The sequence below is a fragment of the Coregonus lavaretus genome, assembly GCF_964263955.1.
Source record: "Coregonus lavaretus genome assembly, chromosome: 34".
Lineage (NCBI taxonomy): Eukaryota > Metazoa > Chordata > Actinopteri > Salmoniformes > Salmonidae > Coregonus > Coregonus lavaretus.
In genome coordinates this window covers 8,462,974-8,490,945 of record NC_140021.1, presented here as the reverse complement: position 1 = coordinate 8,490,945, position 27,972 = coordinate 8,462,974, and the positions used below count along the sequence as shown (strand labels likewise).

The following is a 27,972-nucleotide window of genomic DNA, read 5'->3' as shown; positions in this document are numbered from 1 at the left end:
TTCCACGCATAGCCACTGATCCAGACCATAGAAACATCTACATTTTAAAATGTCTAATAAATCCATGTAATATAGCCTACACCATCACAATAAATCCATTATTTATTTTAGACAGGTCTAAAGAAACATGATATGAAGAAAATGTAGTCTATTTCAGAAGAACAGAATAGCATACTCTGAGTTGTCCTTATGTTAGGCCCTGATCTGGCTATGCCATATGGCTGTGGGCTACACTAGTTCATTTAGCAGACAAGATTTGCTTAGAATTCCGTGGCATTATTTTCTATTATTTTATAGTATGAAGAATACAATTGAACATAGAAGGATATTTTCTCCAAATGATTTGAGGGAGTGCGCACCTGCGGCTATTCTGTGTTGAGTGGTTAACAAAGAAACAGGTCCTCCTATGTGCTTAATTTAGAGTTATTCATGTAACTTTAGTTTTGATGTAAACGTTGGGCTATATGTTTTAATTTTAATACATTCTAAGGCTGCATGATAGGACTCTAATAATGATTTGAAAAACGTTGCAAGCTGCACACACTTCATCAGTCTCTTATTCACAATTTGACAAGCACATTTTTAGTCATTTAGCAGACGCTCTTATCCAGAGCGACTTACAGGAGCAATTAGGGTTAAGTGCCTTGCTCAAGGGCACATCGACAGATTTTTCACCTAGTCGGCTCGGGGATTAGAACCAGCGACCTTTCGGTTACTGGCACAACGCTCTTAACCACTAAGCTACCTGCCGCACTTGATAATATTCTCACCAGGCCTCGAATTTCCTGGCGGCATCCCCCTTGTGTGGCCGTAATGCCCCCTAAAAGTGGTCGTTGTGCCCTTGGGCTGAATATAATAGGCTAATTATAATTCCCTTCTCCCGGCTGCTGTGCTCCGAATCAACTCTCACTCACATGGCTCTCTCAGATGTAGCCAATGCCCGTCACGTGATCCTTTTCCCAGGCATTTCAGCTAAAAAGTAGGCTACAAGTGAATGAAGACAGACACGTCGGGGACGCAACTGTGCACGTCCCTCATTGAATTCCGAGGCGCATATTGAAGATGGTAGAACTGTCCACATTTAGCCTACTTTTCATCAGCCAACAAGATGAGTAGGCCTAACAAACAGCAAAAGCACTGGCCTATGTCAATCTACTATCCCCCATAGTACAGAGGTTAACCTATTCTATTGGTCAACTTGTCCTTCTGTGCAATAAATCAAAATCAAATTTAATTTGCCACATGCACCAAATACAACAGGTGTAGACATTATCGTGAAATGCTTACTTACAGCCCTTAACCAACAATGCATTTATTTTTTAATAAAAAAGTAAAATAAAACAACAACAAAAAAGTTGAGAAAAAAAGAGCAGAAGTAAAGTAAAATAACAGTAGGGAGGCTATATACAGGGGGGTACCGGTGCAGAGTCAATGTGCGGGGGCACCGGCTAGTTGAGGTAGTTGAGGTAATACGTACATGTGGGTAGAGTTAAAGTGACTATGCATAAATAATTAACAGAGTAGCAGCAGCGTAAATATATGGGGTGTTGAGAAGCCTTTTGGACCTAGACTTGGCGCTCCGGTACCGCTTGCCGTGCGGTAGCAGAGAGAACAGTCTATGACTAGGGTGGCTGGAGTCTTTGACAATTTTGAGGGCCTTCCTCTGACACTGCCTGGTATAGAGGTCCTGGATGGCAGGAAGCTTGGCCCCAGTGATGTACTGGGCCGTACGCACTACCCTCTGTAGTGCCTTGCGGTCGGAGGCCAAGCAGTTGCCATACCAGGCGGTGATGCAACCAGTCAGGATGCTCTCGATGGTGCAGCTGTAGAACTTTTTGAGGATCTGAGGACCCATGCCAAGTCTTTTCAGTCTCCTGAGGGGGAATAGGCTTTGTCGTGCCCTCTTCACGACTGTCTTGGTGTGTTTGGACCATGATAGTTTGTTGGTGATGTGGACACCAAGGAACTTGAAGCTCTCAATCTGTTCCACTACAGCCCTGTCGATGAGAATGGGGGCGTGCTCAGTCCTCTTTTTTTTCCTGTAGTCCACAATCATCTCCTTTGTCTTGGTCACGTTGAGGGAGAGGTTGTTATCCTGGCACCACACGGCCAGGTCTCTGACCTCCTCCCTATAGGCTGTCTCATCGTTGTCGGTGATCAGGCCTACCACTGTTGTGTCGTCTGCAAACGTAATGATTGTGTTGGAGTCGTGCCTGGCCATGCAGTCATGGGTGAACAGGGAGTACAGGAGGGGACTGAGCACGCACCCCTGAGGGCCCCCCGTGTTGAGGATCAGCGTGGCAGATGTGTTGTTACCTACCCTTACCACCTGGGGGCGGCCCGTCAGGAAGTACAGGATCCAGTTGCAGAGGGAGGTGTTTAGTCCCAGGATCCTTAGCTTAGTGATGAGCTTTGAGGGCACTATGGTGTTGAACGCTGAGCTGTAGTCAATGAATAGCATTCCCACGTAGGTGTTCCTCTTGTCCAAACATACTCTTGGACAGTTGTGGGATGCGATAGAGCCCAAATTAATACAACCACTCGCATCAAAAAACCTTTTAAAAGCAATGAGGCTGATCATTTAGCTTAAAATGTTGATAGCCTAATAGTTTATTTTTCACATTATGAGCGCAGCAATGCGCACACGGCAGTAGGCTATAAGTGCGAATGTTCCAAAATGCAATCAATTAGCGGGAAAACACTGTTTTCGAAAGTGACGGCAAATGCGATTATGCAAGTAATGCTTCCCCGAACATGAAACTCATGCACAGCCTATGTACAGTACCAGTCAAAAGTTTGGACACACCTACTCATTCAAGGGTTTTTCTTTATTTTTACTATTTTCTACATTGTAGAAAATAGTGAAGACATCAAAACTATGAAATAACACATATGGAATCATGTAGTAACCAAAAAAGTGTTAAACAAATGAAAATAGATTTTAGATTCTTCAAAGCCACCCTTTGCCTTGATGACAGCTTTGCACATTCTTGGCATTCTCTCAACCAGCTTCATGAGGTAGTCACCTGGAATGCTTTTCCAACAGTCTTCCCACATATGCTGAGCACTTGTTGGCTGCTTTTCCTTCACTCTGCGGTCCAACTCATCCCAAACCATCTCAATTGGGTTGAGGTCGGGTGATTGTGGAGGCCAGGTCATCTTATGCAGCACTCCATCACTCTCCTTCTTGGTCAAATAGCCCTTACACAGCCTGGAGGTGTGTTTTGGGTCATTGTCCTGACGAAAAACTAATTATAGTCCCACTAAGCGCAAACCAGATAGGATGGCGTATCGCTGCAGAATGCTCGTTGTTGGCATTTCCTGCCTAAGTTTGCCCACTTTGCCAATTAAGTAATCATTAAAATAATTGGCAACATCAAATGGTTTTCTGATGAATTTGTTTTTCTGCCCATAATTTCATTTAAAGTACTCCAAAGTATTTTTTCCATCATTCTTTATATCATTGATCTTGGCTTCATAACAGTTTCTTCTTATTTTTGTTGAGTTTAGTCACATCATTTCTCAATTTGCAGTAAGTCAGATGTGCAGCCAGACTTATTAGCCACTCCTTTTGCCCCATCTCTTTCAACCATACAGTTTTTCAATTCCTCATCAATCCATGGAGCCTTAACAGTTCTAACAGTCAGTTTCTTAAAAGGTGCATGTTTATCAGTAATTGGAAGAAGCAATTTCATAAATTCATCAAGTGCAGCGTCTGGATGCTCCTTATTAATCACATCAGACCAACAAATATATTTTTTACATCATCCACATAAGAGTCACAGCAAAATATGTTGTATGATCTCATATCCACTATTTTAGGCCCAGCTTTTGGAACTTTGGCTTTCCTGGATATAGCCACTATATTGTGATCACGGCATCCAATGGGTATGGATACAGCTTTAGAACAAAGTTCTACAGTATTAGTAAAAATGTGATCGATACATGTGGATGATCTTGTTCCTGTAGTGTTTGTAAACACCCTGGTAGGTTGATTAATACCCTGAACCAGATTACAGGCACTGGTTACAGTGAGAGGCTTGCTCTTGAGCAGACAGCTTGATGAAAACCAGTCAATATTCAGGTCCCCAAGAAAGTAGACCTCTCTGTTTACATGACATACACTATCAAGCATTTCACACATTATTTAGATGCTGACTGTTAGCACTTGGTGGCCTATAGCAACACCCCAAAAGAAAAGGCTTTAGATGTGCCAGGTGAACCTGCAACCACAACACTTCAATAACACTTGACATAAAATCTTATCTAAGCATTACAGGGATATGGCTCTGAATATATACAGCAACACCACCCCCATAAGCATTTCTGTCTCATCTATAGATGTTATATCCTTGTATTGCTACTGCTGTATCATCAAATGAATTATCTAAGTGAGTCTCAGAAATGGCTAATATATTAATGTTATTGATTTCATGAACCTTATTTCTAAGGCTACATATATTAATATTGGCTATTTTCAGCCCTTACCTGGTTAGCTTATCAGAGACATAATATGGAAAACAGCAAACAAAGCAAGATAAAAAAATCAATTGGTGTGTGTGTGTGTGTGTGTGTGTGTGTGCTGCAGGGTTGAAGATACGAACCCATAGGCTTGGCTCGCTCATCCCTTCCAGGCTTTTGTGAGGGAGGGTACACAATGAGCCTTTCATAGTGGATGTAAGCAATGTACCCACGCGCTCTGGCAGCTTTCATGGCTGGGATAAGTTATTTCCTCTTTGGCATACAGCTTCAGGATAGTCCTCGTTGAGGAAGATACACATTCCTCTCAAGTTCTTGGCTCTTTCCAGAACAGCTACCTTGTCCTTGAATCTCAGGAACTTGACCACTATCAGCCTGGGCCTGTCACCTGGGCCGGTGGTGGGTTTTCCAGTCCTGTGGGCGCACTCCACCTCAATCTTCCTGTGGTCCATCTTCAATTTCTCAGAGATCATTTCCCTCACTTTGTCCTCAGACTCCATCCAGATCTCATGTGGAGAAAACACTTGAAGCTATTTTCTTGTTGTTGTAACAACTGCTTGTAGAACTATTTTTGTTCGTTTAAAAGATCCTTCACGTGTGATAGAGAGACACCACTGTCCTCGACAACGGTACTCCCGCCGGCTTTGGTCTTTGTCATGGTAGGTAGCAACGTAGGTCACGCTGTTACTCCTCGCAGTTCCAGACAGGGCAGGTCACAGGGAAGATTGAAAACAACAACAACAAACAGCAGGGATCTAGACAGCCACAAACCCGGGACAATCCGTGGTCCCAGCCACAATGGCTAACCGCATCGCGGTCTGTCATGGAAATAGCAGGGGTTCTTAATGTTTTGAATACTCAGTGTATATTCCAGAGCTAATTTTAAAACAAATCTCTCATCCATCGTCAAATTAACTACTACTCTGTGGTCTGGAGTAATGCAAGGGTTGCAAGTGTTAAAGAGACTGCAAATAGTACAAAATAACTCATATGTATAGGTAACAGGAATTTTTTCTCATTTCTGCTTTTTACATTTCTTAAGGACTCTTGGAAGACTAGCCCCTGGGCTAAAATAAATCCTAATAAAATCAAAAAATAAAATCAATAACCTACAACACAAGGCCAAATCTACACTGGAGTTGCTTACCAAGAAGACAGTGAATGTTCCTGAGTAGACAAGTTACAGTTTTGACTTAAATCTCCTTGAAAATCTATGGCAAGTCTTGAAAATTAATCCCCAACATCTTGACAGATCTTTGAAAAGAATAATGGGCAAATATTGTACAATCCAGGTGTGCAAAGCTCTTATAGACTTACCCAAGAAGACTCACAGTAATCGATGCCAAAGGTGTTTCTAACATGTATTGACTCAGGGAGCTGAATACTTATGCAACAACTATTTTTAAAAAAAATCTTCACTTTGACATTAAAGTATTTTGTGTAGATTGTTGACCAAAAAATGACTATTAATTTTAATCCCAATTTGCGGCAGGTAGCTTAGTGGTTAAGAGCGTTGGGCCAGTAATCGAAAGGTCGCTGGTTCGAATCCCCGAGCCGACTAGGTGAAAATCTGTCGATGTGCTCTTGAGCAAGGCACTTAACCCTAATTGCTCCTGTAAGTCGCTCTGGATAAGAGCGTCTGCTAAATTACTAAAAATGTAAAAAATGTAACAAAATGTGAAGAAATCCAAGGGGTCTGAATACTTTTGCAAGGCACTGTATGTATTTGAACCCAGGTCTGGTTGGTTGCCTCTATGGTTACCCGCCAGGGGGTTGGTTACCTGATTGTGCCCACTGCTCCTTCGGGACTGTTGAGTTCTGAGGCGGGCACGGGGTCCCACTTGAAGTGCAGCCCCCAGTTGAAGCCCCCACGGACGATGGGCGAGGGGCTGTAGGCCAGGGTGTCGGCGCTAATGATGTCGATGATGGGACACACCACTGTTTTGCGGTCCCGCTGGATGAGAGCCAGCAGGGGCTGCAGCCATGCCTCGTTCACCTCGCAGTGGCTATCCAGGAACACCAGCACCTCCCCTTCAGAGAGGAAACACCAATCAGGAGAGAGGACAGAGAACAATGGGGAGAGTTCTCAGATCAGGGTTTCTTGGGGATAAGGGTACAACACTACAGTTTGGTTAATCTGTAGCATGGTCCCCTATATCATACTGCTGCTGATTATAATACAACACTATTACATTTTTTTCGAACAGAGTCAACACAGTAGCCATTGTGTGCTGTACTGTGGCAGCTAAATACAATATATTTGTGCTAAGCTAGCCAACGTTTAATTATTGCTGCGTTATGAAAGGAACTAGACACGGACACGAATTATCTGCTTAGTGTGTTAACACACTATTGGTGGTTTGTTGTGACCAAGTGTTGGTGCTAAACTGTGTGTTATTGGATGCTAGCATGCTAGTTAGCTATGGTGTCATAGTTAGCTAGCTGAATAAAGTGGGTTGAGTCTACTCCTTTAAACATTGAACCGCTGTGGTTCACAACAATTCTGATTTCTAAAGGTGGAAGTTGGGAGAGTTTTTGTTCGGGTGGTTCAGTGAAACAATTATAGTTTCTGAGGTGGAAGTTTTGGTGAGGGAGGCCCTGCTCTCTCCTCTTCCAGATGTTTAGTTCATTTCATTCCGATCTCCTCTGCATTATTGTAGCCATTTGCTACAGCCTGTCAACTATGCCTCTGCCTATCCCTGTTCTCTCCTCTCTGCACAGGCTACACAAACGCCTCACACCGCGTGGCTGCTGCCTCTCTAACCTGGTGGTCCCTGCACGCACCCCACACCTGGAGTTCCAGGTCTCAGGCAGCCTCTGGAACTGCCGTTCTGCTGCCAACAAAGCTGACTTCATCCCAGCCTATGCTAACCTCCAGTCCCTCGACTTCCTGGCGCTGACGGAAACATGGATTACCACTGAAAACACTGCTACTCCTACTGCTCTCTCCTCGTCTGACCATGTGTTCTCGCATACCCCGAGAGCATCTGGTCAGAGGGGTGGTGGCACAGGAATCCTCATCTCTCCCAAGTGGACATTCTCAATTTTTCCCCTAACCCACCTGTCTATCTCCTCATTTGAATTCCATGCTGTCACAGTCACTAGCCCATTTAAGCTTAATATCCTTGTCATCTATCGCCCTCCAGGTTCCCTTGGAGAGTTCATCAATGAGCTTGACGCCTTGATAGGTTCCTTTCCTGAGGATGGCTCACCCCTCACAGTTTTGGGGGATTTCAACCTCCCTATGTCCACATTTGACTCATTTCTCTCTGCCTCCTTCTTTCCACTCCTCTCCTCTTTTGACCTCACCCTCTCACCGTCCCCCCCTACTCACAAGGCAGGCAATACGCTTGACCTCATCTTTACTAGATGCTGCTCTTCTACTAATCTCACTGCAACTCCCCTCCATGTCTCCGACCACTACTTTGTTTCCTTTTCTCTCTCGCTCTCCTCCAACACTACTCACTCTGCCCCTACACAGATGGTAATGCGCCGCCGCAACCTTCGCTCTCTCTCTCCCACTACTCTCTCCTCTTCCATCCTATCATCTCTTCCCTCTGCTCAATCCTTCTCCCTCCAATCTCCTGATTCTGCCTCCTCAACCCTCCTCTCCTCCCTTTCTACATCCTTTGACTCTCTGTGTCCCCTATCCTCCCGGCCGGCTCGGTCCTCCCCTCCAGCTCCGTGGCTTGATGACTCATTGCGAGCTCACAGAACAGAGCTCCGGGCAGCGGAGCGGAAATGGAAGAAAACTAAACTCCCTGCCGACCTGGCATCTTTTCACTCCCTCCTCTCTACATTTTTTTCATCTGTTTCTGCTGCTAAGGCCACTTTCTACCACTCTAAATTCCAAGCATCTGCCTCTAACCCTAGGAAGCTCTTTGCCACATTTTCCTCCCTCCTGAATCCTCCCCCCCTCCCCCCCCCCTCTCTCTGTGGATGACTTCGTCAACCACTTTGAAAAGAAGGTTGACGACATCCGATCCTCGTTTGTTAAGTCTAATGACACTGCTGGTCCTACTCACACTGCCCTACCCTATGCTTTGACTTCTTTCTCCCCTCTCTCTCCAGATAAAATCCTGCGACTTGTGACTGCAGGCCGCCCAACAACCTGCCCGCTTGACCCCATCCCCTCCTCTCTTCTCCAGACCATCTCCGGTGACCTTCTCCCCTACCTCACCTCGCTGATCAACTCATCCTTGACCGCTGGCCATGTCCCTTCCGTCTTCAAGAGAGCGAGAGTTGCTCCCCTTCTCAAAAAACCAACACTCGATCCCACTGATGTCAACAACTACAGACCAGTATCCCTTCTTTCTTTTCTTTCCAAAACTATTGAGCGTGCCGTCTTTAGCCAACTCTCTTGCTATCTCTCTCAGAATGACCTTCTTGATCCAAACCAGTCAGGTTTCAGGACTGGTCATTCAACTGAGACTGCTCTTCTCTGTGTCACGGAGGCTCTCCGCACTGCTAAAGCTAACTCTCTCTCCTCTGCTCTTGTCCTTCTAGACCTGTCTGCTGCCTTTGATACTGTGAACCATCAGATCCTCCTCTCCACCCTCTCCGAGCTGGGCATCTCCGGCGCGGCTCACTCCTGGATTGCGTCCTACCTGACCGGTCGCTCCTACCAAGTGGCGTGGCGAGAAGCTGTCTCCGCACCACGTGCTCTCACCACTGGTGTCCCCCAGGGCTCAGTTCTAGGCCCTCTCCTTTTCTCCCTATACACCAAGTCACTTGGCTCTGTCATATCCTCACATGGCCTCTCCTATCATTGCTACGCTGACGATACACAACTAATCTTCTCCTTTCCCCCTTCTGATAACCAGGTGGCGAATCGCATCTCTGCATGTCTGGCAGACATATCAGTATGGATGACGGATCACCACCTCAAGCTGAACCCTGGCAAGACGGAGCTGCTCTTCCTCCCGGGGAAGGACTGCCCGTTCCATGATCTCGCCATCACGGTTGACAACTCCGTTGTGTCCTCCTCCCAGAGTGCGAAGAGCCTTGGCGTGACCCTGGACAACACCCTGTCGTTCTCCGCTAACATCAAGGCGGTGACCCGCTCCTGCAGGTTCATGCTCTACAACATTCGGAGAGTACGACCCTGCCTTACACAGGAAGCGGCACAGGTCCTAATCCAGGCACTTGTCATCTCCCGTCTGGATTACTGCAACTCGCTATTGGCTGGCCTCCCTGCCTGTGCCATTAAACCCCTACAACTCATCCAGAACGCCGCAGCCCGTCTGGTGTTCAACCTTCCCAAGTTCTCTCACGTCACCCCCCTCCTCCGCACACTCCACTGGCTTCCAGTTGAAGCTCGCATCCGTTACAAGACCATGGTGCTTGCCTATGGAGCAGTGAGGGGAACGGCACCTCTGTACCTTCGGGCTCTGATCAGTCCCTACACCCAAACGAGGGCATTGCGTTCATCCACCTCTGGCCTGCTGGCTCCCCTTCCTCTGCGGAAGCATAGTTCCCGCTCAGCCCAGTCAAAACTGTTCGCTGCTCTGGCACCCCAATGGTGGAACAAGCTCCCTCACGACGCCAGGACAGCGGAGTCACTCACCACCTTCCGGAGACATTTGAAACCCCACCTCTTTAAGGAATACCTGGGATAGGATAAAGTAATCCTTCTACCCCCCCCCCCCCCCCCAAAAAAAAAATTGTAAAGTGGTTATCCCACTGGCTATAGGGTGAATGCACCAATTTGTGAGTCGCTCTGGATAAGAGCGTCTGCTAAATGACGTAAATGTGCCCTTGAGCAAGGCACTTAACCCTAATTGCTCCTGTAAGTCGCTCTGGATAAGAGCGTCTGCTAAATGACTAAAATGTAAATGTAAATGTAAATCTGTATTGAACTTGACAGAAGACTTACAGTAAACTTCTTAAAGTTAAAGTTATTTAAGCTGCATCCATGTCTCAGTGTGCATATTGCTACATGGTGTCAGAAATGGGATCCCTGTCTCAGATTGAATATTGTTACAGGGATCCCATTTCTGATACCATGTAACAATATTCACACTGATACAGGGATCCCATTTTGATACCATGTAACAATATTCACACTGATACAGGGATCCCATTTCTGATACCATGTAACAATATTCACACTGATACAGGGATCCCATTTTGACACCATGTAACAATATTCACACTGAGACAGGGATCCCATTTCTGACACCATGTATCAGTGTTAATATTTTGTTACATGGTGTCAGAAATGGGATCCCTGTCTGTGTGAATATTGTTACATGGTGTCAAAATGGGATCCCTGTCTGTGTGAATATTGTTACATGGTGTCAGAAATGGGATCCCTGTCTCAGTGTGAATATTGTTACATCAGTGGGTAATACTTTTTATATTAAGGTCCCTTAATAAACCATTAAACAGTTTGTAAAGAGTTTACTTACCATGTATTAATCATTGTTCCTACATTTGTAAACGTCAATAATATTCTCCCGAGTGGCGCAGTGGTCTAAGGCACTGCGTCGCAGTGCTAGCTGTGCCACTAGAGATCCTGGTTCGAATCCAGGCTCTGTCGTAGCCAACCGCGACCGGGAGACGCATGGGGCGGCGCACAATTGGCCCAGCGTCGTCCAGGGTAAGGGAGGGAATGGTTGGCAGGGATGTAGCTCAGTTGGTAGAGCATGGCGTTTGCAACGCCAGGGTTGTGGGTTCGATTCCCATGGGGGGCCAGTATAAAAAAAAAATGATGTATGCACTCACTAACTGTAAGTCGCTCTGGATAAGAGCGTCTGCTAAATGACTAAAATGTAAATAAAATGTAATAAGCAATCTCTAAATAGTCATTTAAGCATTTATAAACATTATTTTAATTAAACTGCCTTTTTCGTCAGAAGGCTAGCATTCTTTTTATTTTTGATAATGCTAAAGCAGCCCATTGGATTCCACAACACCTCCGGCAGCAACTCACCTCAACACTAGGCATCACATTTTCATTGAATCCAATGGGCTGCTTTAGCATCAGCTAACCTAGCATGTTGACAAAAAAGGCAGCTTAATTAAAATAGTGTTTATACATGTGTAAATTACTGTTTAGAAATTGCTTATTGACATTTACAAAATGTAGAATAAATTATAAAAAAATGGTAAGTCAATTCATAAAACACTGTTTATAAATGTTTTATTAAATATAAAGTGTTACCCATTATGTGAAGAGTTATGGTTTGGGGGGGCTCACCTGTGGCATGAGAAGCCCCTATCACCCTCCCTCGGATCAGTCCCTCTCTCTTCTCGTTACGGACCACCTTGACCTTGCCCTGGAGGTTGTGCTGTTGGACATAGCTGTCTAGATCTTCCTTCAGGTCAACTGTGGTGGAGGGACAGGAGAGATGCTTTCAGATGGAGCTGTTATCTTTATTTATACATGTAGATCCCATTGAGATCCAAGCTCTATTTTACAAGGCTATCTAAGCCTACTCATAAGACCCTTGACAAACTTTTCAGTTGATACAGACAACACTCTTTTTCAATATGTCAATACAATACCGTAGCCTGCGTTTGTTCTCCAAGTCGGTTATTGAAGCACACACACTGTAGACCGACACATTCCATGACAGCATCCAATCATTTACTGGCCGTTGTTATGGTCTGCGTCGCTCCGGCGAGCCTGAACAAACCAATAGAGTTCACGTCCTAAATAGAGATACACAACTGGAATGAGCAGCTTGCCTAGTTCACTGCTGTCATCCACCAGTATAATCTCATGCAGCAGGTAGGCCGGCGTGCGATCCAGGACACTGTGCACGGTGCGCAGGAGGGCGGAGAACGCCTCGTTGAAGAAGCAGATCACTACGCTGGCCGCGGGGAGGGACAGAGGATAGATCATGTCTCGGCACCTGAGAGAGGGAGGGGATTCACGATCAACACATATTGCATGTTAGCACACCAAGCAATAGTTCTACAGGGACAAACAGAACTAGGATCAGATCATCTTTGATAATGACATGCATACAACACTCATTAGGGTGTTCATAAAATGATTAATTAATTCAAGGTTTTTACAAATATGTCCATTCAATAGAGAATTGCGTCAAAAAAACAACAGTCCAACCCCAATGTCTCTATCATTTATGGTTCAGAAGGTAGATGACTTACTCTGAGAATTTAGCATGTTTATAGTGAATGGAATGTCATCACGGACATGATTAACAAGTGGTCACTGCTCATTGAACTCTGTGGTGCTGCTCCGTGGCAGAACAGTGCTAACTTCGAACGTCAACTGACAAGTTAACTTAACTAGTGGCTGCAGGTTTGTGAATGAAAACACAGGCTTTTTCTAAATGAAATCCGCAGAATACAAAACAGGACTAAATATATATTTTATTTACAAAGCTAACAGACTGAATATCAACATCCACCCTCCGCGAAGACAATCTGTTCATGTTTTCATTGTGTATTTGAGTCCTTCACTTTAAATCGCCATAGAAACGCCCCCTCTCAACGTAGATTGATCGCCAATATAGCCAAGGATCTGGAGATTAAAATGACAAGAAAAATCTAATGATGTAGAGAACAATCTAATGATTCAGTCTGTGACTTTTAATGACAAAGAAACCAAAGTTTTGACCTTACTTTCGTAGCACCCTACACTCATGCTCTTTCACTGTGCAGCTTGTAATGCAACATTTGGCTCATGACTGTCACACCTACAGAACTTTCCTCAACCTTGTGAAAGTTGTGAAAGCCTTGCCCCTTGGACATGTTAACAGTTTTTACCCTTTGCTGTAAAATACTATGCCTTAATTACTCACTATCTGCCATATCCTAACATGTCTGCAGAGTAAGCAGGATTTACAAACTCTCCTAAAACATTTACAAGCAACTCATCATAACACATAACATGTGGGATTACTCCAACCTGCAGGCCTACTTGTTAGCCACGGACCAGTGCTAAATCAATTCATTTCTAGACAGATGCTTTGGCTTGTCCTTTGATTTCGTAATTGCTACAAGCCAGGCAGAGAGAGATTGACATGATTTCCCATTTAGCCTTTGGCTACCGTCGACCTTCATGCGATGGCTTGCAAAGTGCTGAGTCAGTGTCAGCTGTTCACTCTGACTGGGTCAATAAACCCATATATATGCCATGCACACACACGCACACAAACACGCTGTCACGCTCTCAACTCACTTGTCGTCCCTAGTGTCGGGGAGGTCTCTGTGGTAGCCTAGTCGATTGCTGATCAGTACGTTGAAAGCGTGCTTGTGATAACCCATGTCTCGCACCTCCTGGTCTTCCTCATTAAAAATCATACCTGAAAAGGAAAAGACGGGATGATGGGGGAAAAAAGGATGCAAGTGGATTCAATCGTTCAGAATAGTACTTGTACTATTGTATTGTATTGGGTACTTGTGGTAGTTGGTCAGTGTGAGGATTCTATTGATGCATCCACATTGCCATGGTAACACAAGGGGCCTACATCCTGAGTGTGTGGTAATGGCTTAGGTTTACTTTGCTGATGAACTCCCTCAGCCAGCTGAAGGCCTCACTCCAATTCAAAAACATTTCAAAATTGCTTTTTCATTGCTGCAATGCACCATTTGTGTTTCGTCATCGCACCTGCTTTCAGACAGTTTGCCAACCGAACTTGCTTAATGATAATCTGTAATGAGTTACGGTTAGCTTGATTGTTCCTATGTTTCTCACTGTCCAATTATAAATGGGCTTTGATGCATAAAGGCATTGTGGAATAGCCTAGGCGACACTTTGGAGTTGATCGTTTTCACATCGCTCTGCCTGCCTGTTAAATGTTTTTTTGGTTGACATGGGAGCAAACCAACATTACAAACTTCCCTTTGGGACCCCATGAAGACTACAGACTGTCAAAACGTCCTAAGCCATTCCAGAATCTCATGGGTACGATGGAGCTTGTGGAGCTTTAAGAGCTCATCATTCTGGGTGTATGTGACACTCTGAAGGCAACAGGCCTACAGTCCATAGGAGTTGATTACGATGCAGTTCACATGAGCTTCGTTAACTAACTGACATCCATTTTGAGATTTTCTTCCAGGCCAGCTCCTTTATATAAACTGCTATGGTAACATAAATGTTCATGTCCACTCCTATAAAGTTCTGTCTAAAGATAAGAGTGAAATCATCTTTGACCAATGGGGGTCATTTCAAGTTTTGTGCTCTGAAGTAGGGCTCACTTACCCATCTCCGGAGAGAGATTGGCCTGTTTGTTGCCTCCTGCAGGGACTGCCGTGATGCCTTGTTCTGGCCCTCCTCCAGGGCTCCTGGTGAAACGGGGCTGGAAGCGGTGGGCCTGGGGCCCCTGGATGGGCACATACCTGAAGGTGGGCCGGCCGCCGTCTTGGCCCAGGCTGAAGTAGAGGAAGAGCAGGACGGACCAGGTCACGGAGGTGAAGAGGCAGCCATAGCAGAAATAGCGCAGTGTGACGCTGCCCATGGTAGCCCTAGCATCGTCGGCGCTCCGTGCTCAGGCCCCTGTCGAGGAAACCAAGACAATAGAGAAAGGGTCTAGATAGAAGCTTACAGTTCTGCATTCAAGCAGTTCTGTGGTGCATTGAGTGAGTTCTCAGAAATGACTGAGTTTCTATGAATAGCCTGAAAGAACTTGTTATCATCAGGAAATAAATATAACTTGTCTTCTCTCAGGGAAGAAAACATGCACAAGTTATCCTGCTTTTTGAAAAGAGAACTTATAACCCACAAAACATCCAAAATAATATACGCCTTATTTTTGCTGCCCATCACTGGCAGAAAAACAAGGAATGTCAGATATGTGAGTTTGATTATAATTACGCGCTTTTTGGCACTGCATTCAAACAGATATACAAATCTTAATACAACAAAATAACCAAGCCTGGGGAAGCCATCACAGTTTCTGTCAGATGAGGACAGCAGGGTGAAAACAAGGCTAGTCCTCTCTGATAAACACTTAAGCATGATTCACTGGTGACCAGATGCACATGGACGTCACAGAGTGTTGCTTTGCTGTGGCACTTAGTGGCTCGTTAGTCAGACCAGTGAAAAGGAATGATCAACATCTAGCTCAACATGTAAGGGTAAGTACCATTCCAGGAACCCAGGATGTTTAACATTAGCATTATTTTACAGCGAATGTGTCACTTATGCGTCATCGGGGCACTAAAAACAGTAATATGTACAATATTGACTGAAAACAGATGTGACAATGAAGGATGACTATTTCACAAGAAAAGAGTGATGAGGGAAGCCAGTTTTCTTTTGTTACTGAGCTGTCCAGTGATTTAAACAGAGAGAGAGAGAGAGAGACAGAGAGAGAGACAGAGAGAGAGAGAGAGAGAGAGAGAGAGGCGATGAGTCATTAGAGAAGAACATTTGGGATAGACAGAAAGAAGAAGTGCAAAGCCATTAATAGATAAACGCAGACGCAGTAGTGCATGTCATGAAAGAATCAGGCTAGGCCTAGTTGAAGTGGACAGACTGAGCTATGGTACGAAGCTCACACAGTGTGCCAAATGATACAGGAAAGAAACCAAGCGCAACATTCTATATGGCAGCGGTATTCAAAGTCGGGGTCGTGACCCTGAACTGCAGTGGGGTCGCCAAAATGTAAGAGTACAGATTATTATATGGGACAATATACTAACGTTTTTGAGAAAGATAATTAGAAAAATTATATTTTATTGAGTAGGCCTAATTTATTTGTTTATTTTCATTTAGAAAATGTAATGAATTAATTTAAGGTTATTTGTTGATGTAAAAATAAAAATAAAAATGTACAGATTTTAAGGTTGTGTCATTAGATTTGAGGTGGGGTCACAAGAAATTATTGCGGAAAATAAATTCTGCCAAGAAGAATGGGTTCCCCGCTGACATTTTTGTAATACCACTGCATTATGGCACTCTTATCTTCACTCTTATCTTTATCTAGACCTCAAGAGGTGAGCAATATGACTTGGGTGGTCTAGTGGTTAGTGCCGCCACTCACAGCCTGCATGTAGCCCCACTTCCTTTTGACCAAAGCAAAGACATTGCTTTAAAGAAGTTATATGTGCGAAATCCAAATTCTATGAAGGTGGTTCCAAAGTATGAGAAAGAATCTCAATACTTTCTACTTTAATAAATAAATGAAGTAAATTTGGTTAGTTGAAGTGCACCAATGCGCTAGTATGACCTGCTAGACTAGAGCCTATTTCTGCTAACAAAAAGGCTATAGGCTAGCTAATGTCGAAATGTTGATAGCTGTTTGTTTCCTAGAAACACATAATTTTATAAGGACAAAGGTCTTTTGAATTTCACCAACAAGTGAACCATTAACCACACAAACAAAAATAGTTCACATGAATAATTAGGCCTATAGATTTACATACTAGGCTAACTAACACAAAAACTATGGTACTCAGAAAAATAATTAAACACATCAATGATTAGCCTAAATGTAAAACAAAATAGGCCTACTTCTGTATTGGTCTCAGGTGAGCTGACCTGAGGCTGAGGTGACCTGCTACTGATATAACAAACCAGAGATGATTCAGGGAAACAATAGAACGTTCTTGTCAGAGGGAAGAAGGGCTAAACTAAACAACATTTTCTTCTCCTAATGCGAAAGCAGTTGTATTTTTTAAGTATAAATACAATGAACATGCTTCAAAATAAACCAGCCAGTAAGGCAGTCTATGATTTAGGCTAGATGACAATTGTCAAAATACAGACATACTGTACAAGTCACTGAAACCCCACGTTATTTCATTTTAGCCTGGATCTTATGACATTGCAAAAATACATACAACTAAAATATCAGTAATTGGAGACCAGTCGTCCTGCTACAGTACACCATGACACCAATGAGGAAGGGCACTACCCGCTATGGAGATAAGCTGCCATCTGACGCCAGATCCTGGATGGCTTCCCTACTACTGACCTACACTAAACAAAAATAAACGCAACATGCAACAATTTCAAAGATTTTACTGAGTTACAGTTCATAAGGAAATTGAAATAAATTCATTAGGTCCTAATATATGGATTTCACATGACTGGGAATACAGATATGCATCTTGGTCACAGATACCTTTAAAAAAAAGTTAGGGCCGTGGATCAGAAAAACAGTCAGTATCTGGTGTGACCACCATTTGCCTCATGCAGCGCAGCACATCTCCTTCACAAGAGTTGATCAGGCTGTTGATCGTGGACTGTGGAATGTTGTCCCACTCCACAATGGCTGTGCAAATTTGTTGGATATTGGTGGAAACTGGAACACGCTGTCGTACACGTCGATCCAAAGCATCCCAAACATGCTCAATGGGTGACATGTCTGGTGAGTATGCAGGCCATGGAAGAACTGGGACATTTTTAGCTTCCAGGAATTGTGTACAGATCCTTGCGATAAGGGGCCATGCATTATCATGCTGAAACATGAGGTGATGGTGGCAGATTAATGGCACGACAATGGGCCTCAGGATCTCGTCATGGTATCTCTGTGCATTCAAATTGCCATCGATAAAATGCAATTATGTTCGTTGTCCGTAGCTTATGCCTGCCCATACCATAACCCCACTGCCACCATGGGGCACTCGGTTCACAACGTTGACATCAGCAAACAGCTCGCCCACACAACGCCATCTGCCTGGTACAGTTGGGCCAGTCAGTATTCAAAAACTGATTTCAAAAACAAAAAACTGATTTTAGCATTAACGCCTGCAGTGTGAACAAGGCTTTAGAGAAATTGAGCTCTCTGAGACATGGTTAGAGGAGAAGCAGCCATGCTCCGGGTCCTACCCCCCTGCCCTGCCTAGGGATGCCATAAAAGCCAATGAGCCCAGCAACACGAGAGCCAATGAGCCATTTGATATTTCATCAACAATTAAACGCCAGCAGGGGAAGGTTTTACCCAGATAAGGCTGCCAACCCGCCTCATTATCTAATAATGATTCTTGCAGTGACATCTAGGCTATGTGCGTGATAACATTTAATGTCTAAATACAGTCATCCTATAATCCTATATGGAATAACAGATTCTGTGTCAACACAATACATTGACTGTTCATTGCCATTATTATAACGTCCTTCTCTGACATTGTCTGGCAGCGTGCACTGCAGGCATTTGTCTTCGTACTGTAACATGCATAGGGTAGCATCTCTCATATGTTTGTTTTTTATTCCATGTCAAACCACCCCATGCTTTTATAACCAAGGCAAAGGACAGACATACAGTGCCTTCAGAAAGTATTCGTACCCCTTGACTTATTCCACATTTTGTTGTGATACAGCCTGAATTCAAAATTGATTAAAATGATTTTTCTTCTCACCCATCTAATATATTAATTAATATCTACACGCAATACCCCATAAAGACAAAGTGAAAACATGTTTTTAGAAATTTTATCAAATGTATTGAAAATGAAATACAGAAATATCTAATTGACATAAGTATTCACACCCCTGAGTCAATACTTTGTAGAAGCACCTTTGGCAGCGATTATAGCTGTGAGTCTTTCTGGATAAGTCTATAAGAGCTTTCCACAACTGGATTGTGCAACATTTGCCCATTATTATTTTCAAAATACTTCAAGCTCTGTAAAATTGGTTGTTGATCATTGCTAGACAACCATTTTCAAGTCTTGCCATAGATTTTCAAGCACATTTAAGTCAAAACTGTAACTCGGCCACTCAGGAACATTCACCGTCTTCTTGGTAAGCATCTCCAGTGTAGATTTGGCCTTTTGTTTTAGGTTATTGTCCTGCTGAAAGGTGAATTAATCTCCCAGTGTCTGGTGGAAAGCAGACTGAACCAGGTTTTCCTCTAGGATTTTGTCTGTGCTTAGCTCCATTCCGTTTCTTTTTTATCCTGAAAAACTCCCCAGTCCTTAACAATTACAAGCATACCCATAACCTGATGCAGCCACCACTATGCTTGAAAATATGTGTTGGACTTTCCCCAAACATAAGACTTGGTATTCAGAACGAAAAGTGAATTGCTTAGCCATTTTTTTTTTCAGTATTACTTTAGTGCCTTGTTGCAAACAGGATGCATGTTTTGGAATATCTTTATTCTGTACAGGCTTCGTTCTTTTCACTCTGTCAATTAGGTTAGTATTGTGGAGTACCTATACTGAACAAAAATATAAACGCAACATGCAACAATTTCAATGATTTTACCGAGTTACAGTTCATATAAGGAAATCAGTCAATTGATATAAAATCATCAGGCCCTGGCTGGGCCTGGAAGGGCATAGGCCTACCCACTTGGAAGCCAGGCCCACCCACTGGGGAGCCAGGCCCAGCCAATCAGAAAGAGTTTTATTACATACAGAAATACTCCTCAGTTTCATCAGCTGTCCGGGTTGCTCGTCTCAGATGATCCCGCAGGTGAAGAAGCCGAATGTGGAGGTCCTGGTCACGCGTGGTTACACGTGGTCTGCGGTTATGAGGCCAGTTGGACGTACTGCCAAATTCTCTAAAAGAACATTGGAGACGGCTTATGGTAGAGAATGACATTCTCTGGCAACAGCTCTGGTGGAAATTCCTGCAGTCAGCATGCCAGCATGCCAATTACACGCTCCCTCAACTTGAGACATCTGTGGCATTGTGTTGTGTGACAAAACTGCATTTAAGAGTGGCTTTTTATTATCCCCAACACAAGGTGCACCTGTGTAATGATCATGCTGTTTAATCAGCAGATTGATATGCAACACATTAGGTGGATTATCTTGGTAAAGGAGAAATGCTCAATAATAGGGATGTAAACAAATTTGAGATAAATACGCTTTTTGTGTGTATGGAACATTTCTGGGATATTTTATTTCAGCTCATGAAACATGGGACCAACACTTTACATGTTGCGTTTATATTTTAGTTCAGTATACAATGGTGTTGATCCATCCTCAGTGTTCTATAACAGCCATTAAACTCTATAACTGTTTCAAAGTCACTATTAGCCTCAAGGTGAAATCCCTGAGCGGTTTCCTTCCTCTCAGGCAACTGAGTTAGGAAGGATGCCTGTATCTTTGTAGTGACTGGGTGTATTAGTACACCAGACAAAGTGTAATTAATAACTTCACCATGCTCAAAGGGATATTCAATGTCTGCTTTTTTGTTGTTGTGTGTAAGCCAGTGATAAAAATAAATCCACATTTAATCAATTTTAAATTCAGTCTAACACAACAAAATGTGGGAAAAGGCAAGGGGTGTGAATACCTTCTGAAGGCACTGTACCTCCAAGTCGGTTGCTGTGGTTACAGACATTGGAAACTAAGGTCCTGCCCTTGAGCTCTGACAACAGGTCAAATAACAGGACTATCAGCGATGGCTACTGTTGTGACATTAGGCTGACTACAGTATGTCTGTGGTTTAGGGGTCCATACTGTCCCATTGATCCATGAATGAAGAAGGGACCAGTGCCAAAAAGCTGCTAACTGTAAATGCCAATGAGCACACATAGCCTAATGCTACATCAGGACAGTGAGGCCTAACTGCTCAATGCTTGTCGCATAGCTAGTAGGTCGTGAATGCAAATTGAGGAAAAATGAGGCGAGTTGATCTCGACACTGTTTAAATGGAAACGGCTTAGATATTGTGTGTCAAAGCACTGCTTCTCAAGAACACTAACTTTCAAAATGACTCTGCTGAATTTATTACCAAAATCGATATCCATTTCAGAGGAGCACGGGTTTCACACGGAGGAGTTGAGTGCTGTGAGGCCAGAGTTTTGCGAGAAGAAGAATTAGACCGTAAATTAAAGTTGGCACTGAGCTAATGGGATTCATCAGATGTAGCCACCATGGTCCTGAGGGACAATGGCGTTTTAAATTGTACCACAGAAAAGAGAACAGAGCCTGGCTAATTTAGTTCCTTTCTGGTTCCAATTTAGAAAATGGGACAAGCAGCACAAGTGCAAATATAATTTTTAGTCTCTCTCTCTCTCTCTCTGGCATAGTCCTGTCACACACCACACTTTCACACGAAAGAAATGGTACAAATATGCTGAACTGGCCCCAGTAAAAAATATGAAAAGGGTAGAAAAACAGAAATGCCAGTGTAGTCTATGTGGTCTATAATTAGCCACCTGGAGCCTTTTTCCAGCTGAAACAGTAAAGAAGGGGCTTGTGCCGTTAGGCTAATCCAAAGCTGCCATATTGCAGCAGGCATTTGGACTGGACTGGAGCTGCCTGTCACCACCATGGACCCACAGAGGGGTAACAGTACAGCACAGTAGAATAGAACAGAGTAAAGTTCAGTACAGTAGAGTTCACGAGAGTTCAGTACACTATAATGTACTGTATTAAACTCTACTCTACTGTACTTTGATGTCCAAACTTGTGAAACAGACGTCTACGATTGGTTCAGATTTGGTCCAGTATGGACCAACCAAATTTGGTCTTGTTTGGGGGCAGAGCTCATTAAAATAATAGCCAGTGTGTAGAATAATATCCAAATATGCAAAGGAAGATATTGCATATTTATACCTTTGTGTACCTATTTAGGATACATCACCATGAAGAGAATGCCATTCATAAACATAATTATGTATTTCTGTGTAGTACAGACCAGGGACCCATTTTGAAATCGCAATTCCGTTACCGGGTTTAAATTCACTTCACTTACTGTAGTTCAATAACCAAAATATATTTTTTCAAAGTCAGTGTGTATTGTCATAGCTGACACCCCAATCTTTCTGCAGACATCGTTGAACCTTAATTCGGAGCCGATGTCAGGTAAAGAGTTTTTTTTCTTTTTTCTTAAAGGGGCAGTGTTGTATTTTGAGAAAGGCTTGAATAAGCTAAGTAGCCAATAGGCAGAGGGTATCCTCGCATTCTCCAAAATGCAACAGCCACAGGACAACTTTGTTTGGACGTCGTAAAGGACCATTAGCCGGAACTGAAGAGTTATAGCTAGCTAACGACCTCCTTTTCCACGTGGAAAAAACGGTGGACAGAGACTTGCTAGCTAGCTGGGATGTTCTACAAGGAATCTGCCTCCCGAAAAAAGCTTCTCACAAGTGGGTGTGACACCGTCTGCCCTGGCCTGTCTCCCCCTGTCTGGTACAGGTACCCCCGCCACACTCCCCCCTCTCTCCCGAGCTTTCGCTCGCCTCCAGCACACACGCACTGTTGGGGCGAGTGACTCTGAACTTACAATGGCTAGATCCAAGTCGTTATATTTTTTTATTGCGCTTTATGCTATTTGCCTCATGACTCCTGCGTGGTTTGTTGACTATGAACTTGTTTGTTTACCCGACCGTGGGACAGACTTTGTTCCCACACTCGGGACTCTGACTCTATTAGTTACACAGACTCTTGGCCACCCATCCTATTCTAACCACCTCTCGCCGGCTTTGTATTCATGTTACGTGATGAAATTGCTGTATAATATGATCTTGTTGCCAACACTGCAGAGCTCTCCCTGTCCTCTGCCGTGCCTTGATTGTATTACTGCTGATGGTATCTGGAAATGTGCATGTACACCCTGGCCCATCTACTGTCGCTAGCCCCAATTCTGCTCTGATATCTGCTTCACTGATTTCTGATCACGTAAAAGCCTGGGTTTTCTGCACGTTAACACTAGAAGCTTATTACCTAAAATGGATCAATTGAAAGTGTGGGTTCACAGCTCTAATCTAGATGTGTTGGTCATTACTGAGACGTGGTTAAGAAAGAGTGTTTTGAACACTGATGTTAACCTTTCTGGTTATAACCTTTTCCGGCAAGACGGATCTTCCAAAGGTGGTGGAGTGGCAATCTTTACCAAGGACAAAGCCTGCCATGGACGTTTCCCAGTTGCTTTGAATGTTCAAAATCAGTGTTAGAACAAAACAAGTCCTTTTTGGCTAGCCACAGCAGTCAACTAGCTAGCTGTTTAGCTTTCTAGCACATTCACTAATTTGTATGTAAACAATTAACAAGATAGTTAGCTACCACATGTTCTTGTCAAACTGTCAACAGAGTAGCTAGCAAGCAACAACATATGTCAAATAAGTCTAAAAATCACTTGAGGGTAAAGAAATCAGATTTTACTGTTCAGACAAGTCATATGGCCAGGAATCAGATTTGTATCTGACTTCAAACCACCTACAAAGGTGGTTTGAAATGTTACTTGAAATATCAGATTCCATGTGCTTTTTGGCTGTTGAAAAAGAACAGATTCTAATCGTATATGCCCAAAAAAAAAAAGAGGATTTTAGTCACTTCAAATTGCCAATGTGAACAACGCTTAATTTAAAACTGAAGCTAGTATTGATGGAAGTTTCTTCAGGGGCATCCACACCATTCCAACCAAATCAAAAGATCTAGGCCAGGATCACACCCAACCAGTGAAAGCTCAACAGTGCCCATGCCATCTAGTTTATTTTTCTGCATTGTATTTTGTATTATGATTAGGGCTGTCAACAATTAAAAAATTTTAATCAAGTTAATCGCAGGATTTGTTGTGATTCATTATGATTAACCACAAATTTGGAATTTCCTCAAATTGAGCTGTAATTTAAGATTTTTAGAAGGATATTGACGTCTTGATTTTGTCCAAAGTAACAGTAAGCAAAATCAGGTAAATTGATAACGCACACTTTCTTTAACCTCAATGTAAATTTGTTTTGGCATCGCATTGTTGATTTTAGCTGTATAGACTAGCCTATGTATTTTGGATGTTTTCAGTGTAGCCTTTTTTGAATGCTTTCAGACAACGCAATTAATCGTGAGTTAAAAAATGAGTGCAGTAAAATTTAAAAATGTTAACTCGAGTTAACTCTGACAGCCCTAATTATGATGCATGGTTGCTTTTACTCAGCTTTAAATCCTTAGTTTGAGCTCTACATTTTGAGTGTTTTGGTCATGAAGATCTGGCTTCTGTGTCAGTCATCTTCTTTGTTTTCTCACAGGCAGGTTCAATCCACCAGTAATCACAGTGATGCAGTATAGCCAGAGCTAGTCTGATTAATCATGCTGTAATACACAATTACTGAAACTAATGGCTGCAAAATTGTGTACATGTTCCTTACATGCCAGAATGTTGAATAAAATTACATTTAAACTTACTCTACCAGTTGACTGTGCAGTTTGTCATTCAGCTGCTGGAAGGTACATGGTTTGGTTCAATAAAACAAATATTCACACACACAAAAAGGTGTTGATTGTTTTCCATTTTCCCCTGATTCAGAATATAACATTTTCATTGTCATTGCATGCTTGGTTCAATAGCTAGACGAGAGAAAGTTTTATATTGTATATTCCGTTCTCTCTCGTCAATAGCTATTTAACCAAGCAATTTAAATAGCATATTCTGTGAATCAGGGGAGGATGGAAAACAATCGAGACCTTTTTTGTGTGTGAATTTGTTTAATGACTTGTTTATTTTTGTTATTTTACTTTTTTGCAATTCACACATAAAAAAGGTGTCAATTGTTCTCCATCCTCCCCTGATAACATTTTCATTTTCTAGCCATGACCAATTTTCATGGCATCCTTGATTCAATAGTTACTGACGTGAGAAAACCGAATATCCAATATAACATTATTTTACTAAAATTTCGAGCAGGTGAAGGTCAAACTGAATAGACAACCTGCTAGCTATATCCATCTTTAGCTATAACGTTAGCTATCTACCTAAAATGATTGGCAAACTTCTACTTTCAAACTTCTAACTGTTAGTTTTTAGCGCGCAATGCAAAATAAAAGACACGCTAGCTAGTTACAGAAACTAACTAGCTTTAACTAACACGAGTTGAAATGTATTGGTCGCTCCTTCATTTCAGTCAGTGATCACACTAAATAATAAAACAATAAGCAGCTAACAGTAGCTAATCAAAACATGCTTTGCTGTCCGCTAGTTAGCGCGAGCACTGAAATAGCCAATGAGACTCGATGCCAACATTTCTGAAAATAAAAAGTGTCATGTAAAAACTTACAATGCACTTGCTTCATTGACATCCCAATTTGTCTATGCTGGTATTGCAAATTCCGTTGGCTAGGTACTGTTAAACAGACTGCGTCAAGTGATACTTCCCAGCCGCGGTCAGTACACCACACAACAAGCACCCTCGTGACACAAAAAACTACATCCCATCCAAATCCGTTTCTAGCTGCTTGGCGATTCTCTTTGGTTTAAAATAACCCAATGCACCAAGTAAATATATATAGCTAACGTTAGCAAGCTAGCTACCTAGCTACTCTTCCCTGAGTTTGGGCAGAGATATTAGAAAAGGAGGAGATAACAAACCCCGGGGAAATGACTTGAGAACGCATACGCTCCGCCCAGCAGACTGTCGACCAATCGCGTTCACGTTGTCATGGTGCGTAGCGAGGTTACTAAGCTAATCGTCAAGCAATGCTTTCTAAAAGTGAGGGTTTGAGTCGAGAAAGTACGTAATATCACGATTTCAAAGCTATATGATATTACAAAGAAGTTGTGTAATGTTGTACTTCTTGTTTACGTAATTCACGCTAATGTTTTTTTTTTGTTAGCGCCAAATTGACTCCCATTCACTCCTTGAAGGAAGGACCGCCTTGTCCCAGAATCGCACAGAATGCACCGCGCGGCACATTGACGACGCATGGGCAACGTACACAATGGGCGTTAATACGATTTAAATTGAGTTTCCCATCTCCTCATAAGTATCTCTGGCTTGGTTGCTAACGCTGGTTTACCCAATCAGATATGACTGATTCACACAGTTCAGACCAATCGAAACTCGAAAATTTGCAGTCGACGCAGCATAGCATTAGTGGAAACCAAGACTGTTCTCAGAGCAGGCCTAGGGTGTATTCATTACGGAAACCGTTTACCGTTTAAGAACCAAACGGAAGCAAGTGAAACGAGTAGGGACCTACCTAAATTTGTCAACAGACGAAACGTTTCGCAAAAGAATTGGCTTAATGATTACACACTTTAATAATGGAACACTAGTCACTTTAATAATGTTTACATACTGCTTTACTCATCTGTAAGTCGCTCTGGATAAGAGCGTCTGCTAAATGACTAAAATGTAAAATGTAAATATATTCTATTCTACTGTATTTTAGTCAATGCCACTCCGACATTGCTCAATCTAATATTTATATATTTCTTAATTCCATTCTTTTACTTTGAGATTTGTGTGTACTATTGTGAATTGTTAGATACTACTGCACTGTTGGAGCTAGGAACACAAGCATTTCGCTACACCCGCAATAACATCTGCTAAATATGTGTATGTGACCAATAAAATTTGATTTGATTTGACCTCTGGTTGTAGACAATGTACATATACACTAGATGACTGAAAGGGGGTGCGGTTTTGAAGCCACCGCGCCTCCATCTTGGCACTCCCCCGCCATTGGTGTGGTCCTCTGTAGCTCAGCTAGTAGAGGGTGCTTGTAACGCCAAGGTAGTGGGTTCGATCCCCGGGACCACCCATACACAAAAAAAATGTATGCACGCATGACTGTAAGTCGCTTTGGATAAAAGCGTCTGCTAAATGGCATATTATATTATTATTGGACAACATATTTTTGAAGCATTAATAAATGCATTTAGTAATGCAACTGTCGGCCTGCGGCCAACAACATTTAACTTAGGGGGCTCTGACTGCATTGTGGGTATGGATGTGGGTACACAGACCCACGAGCCACTGTGGCCCCATCATGATGAGTTCTGATTTTATGTGGCCCCCACCCCCATACACCCCATTCAAATCCCTGACTTAAAGTGGAAATATGGAACTTTTTGGGCGACCCGACCAAAATCACATAGAAATATGAGTTATAAATCATTCTACTTGAAAGCAAGTCTAAGAAGCGGTAGATCTGTTCTTTGTGCGCTATTTCTATGCTTCCCGTTCTTAAGTTTTGTTTTTGCATCTTTTACTTTCGGTTTTGTACACCAGCTTCAAACAGCAGAAACAACAATATTTTGGTTATGGAAAATATATTTCACAGCGGTTTAGAAGGTACAATGATTCTATACACTATACTATCTTACTTTGTCACATAAACTGAAATTAGGCGAACTACACTCTAAAAATTAGGGGTTCAACAAGGGTTCTTCTAAGATCCTCAAAGTTCTTTGAAGAACCGTAGGGTTCTTGGCACTGAAAATTGCCCCCAAAAGGTTCTTCCAAGAACCCCATAGGAGGTGGGGTTCATCGAGGAACCTCCTTAGTTGGTGGGGGTTCTTGCAAGAACCTAACTGCCCAACTGAAACATTTGGATTTGAATTTGAAAGGACAGCTGGTGCAGGCACTTATCTGAAAAATGTAAAGATCTCCTCAATTTAAGGTAAGGTTTGTCCCTTATATGATCTAAATTGATATTGTTTTATGATGATACCGTCTACCTTTTTATATTTGTGCAAATCTTTCTAAAACAGAAAATGGACACAATTCAATGGATATCAATCAACAAAGAGGTAAGAATATGTAGGCTATAAGAATATGTTGAAGGCTAGCTGTATTGGGTGCAGATGACTGAACTGCTCACTTTTGTGTTTGTGTCTGCAGGTATACAGACGAGGAGGCATACAAAGATCAATTGGTATTGGTATGTTATGCAGAT

At 42.8% G+C, this 27,972-nt stretch overlaps 1 protein-coding gene across 1 annotated transcript in view; it reads right to left on the bottom strand.

The window, feature by feature from the left end:
* LOC311109054 (polypeptide N-acetylgalactosaminyltransferase 11-like) overlaps positions 1-25,629 on the bottom strand; it is a 46,372-nt gene extending 20,743 nt beyond the window's left edge. Inside the window, exons 1-6 of the mRNA XM_084151840.1 lie at positions 25,350-25,629; positions 14,657-14,950; positions 13,634-13,757; positions 12,172-12,338; positions 11,681-11,809; positions 6,261-6,510 (exon numbers count right to left, since the gene is read on the bottom strand). Of these exons, the coding sequence (XP_084007966.1) occupies positions 6,261-6,510; positions 11,681-11,809; positions 12,172-12,338; positions 13,634-13,757; positions 14,657-14,912 (926 nt within the window). The 5' untranslated portion in view covers positions 14,913-14,950; positions 25,350-25,629. The remainder of the gene's footprint in view (positions 1-6,260; positions 6,511-11,680; positions 11,810-12,171; positions 12,339-13,633; positions 13,758-14,656; positions 14,951-25,349) is intronic.
* Between the last annotated feature and the right edge of the window lie 2,343 nt (positions 25,630-27,972).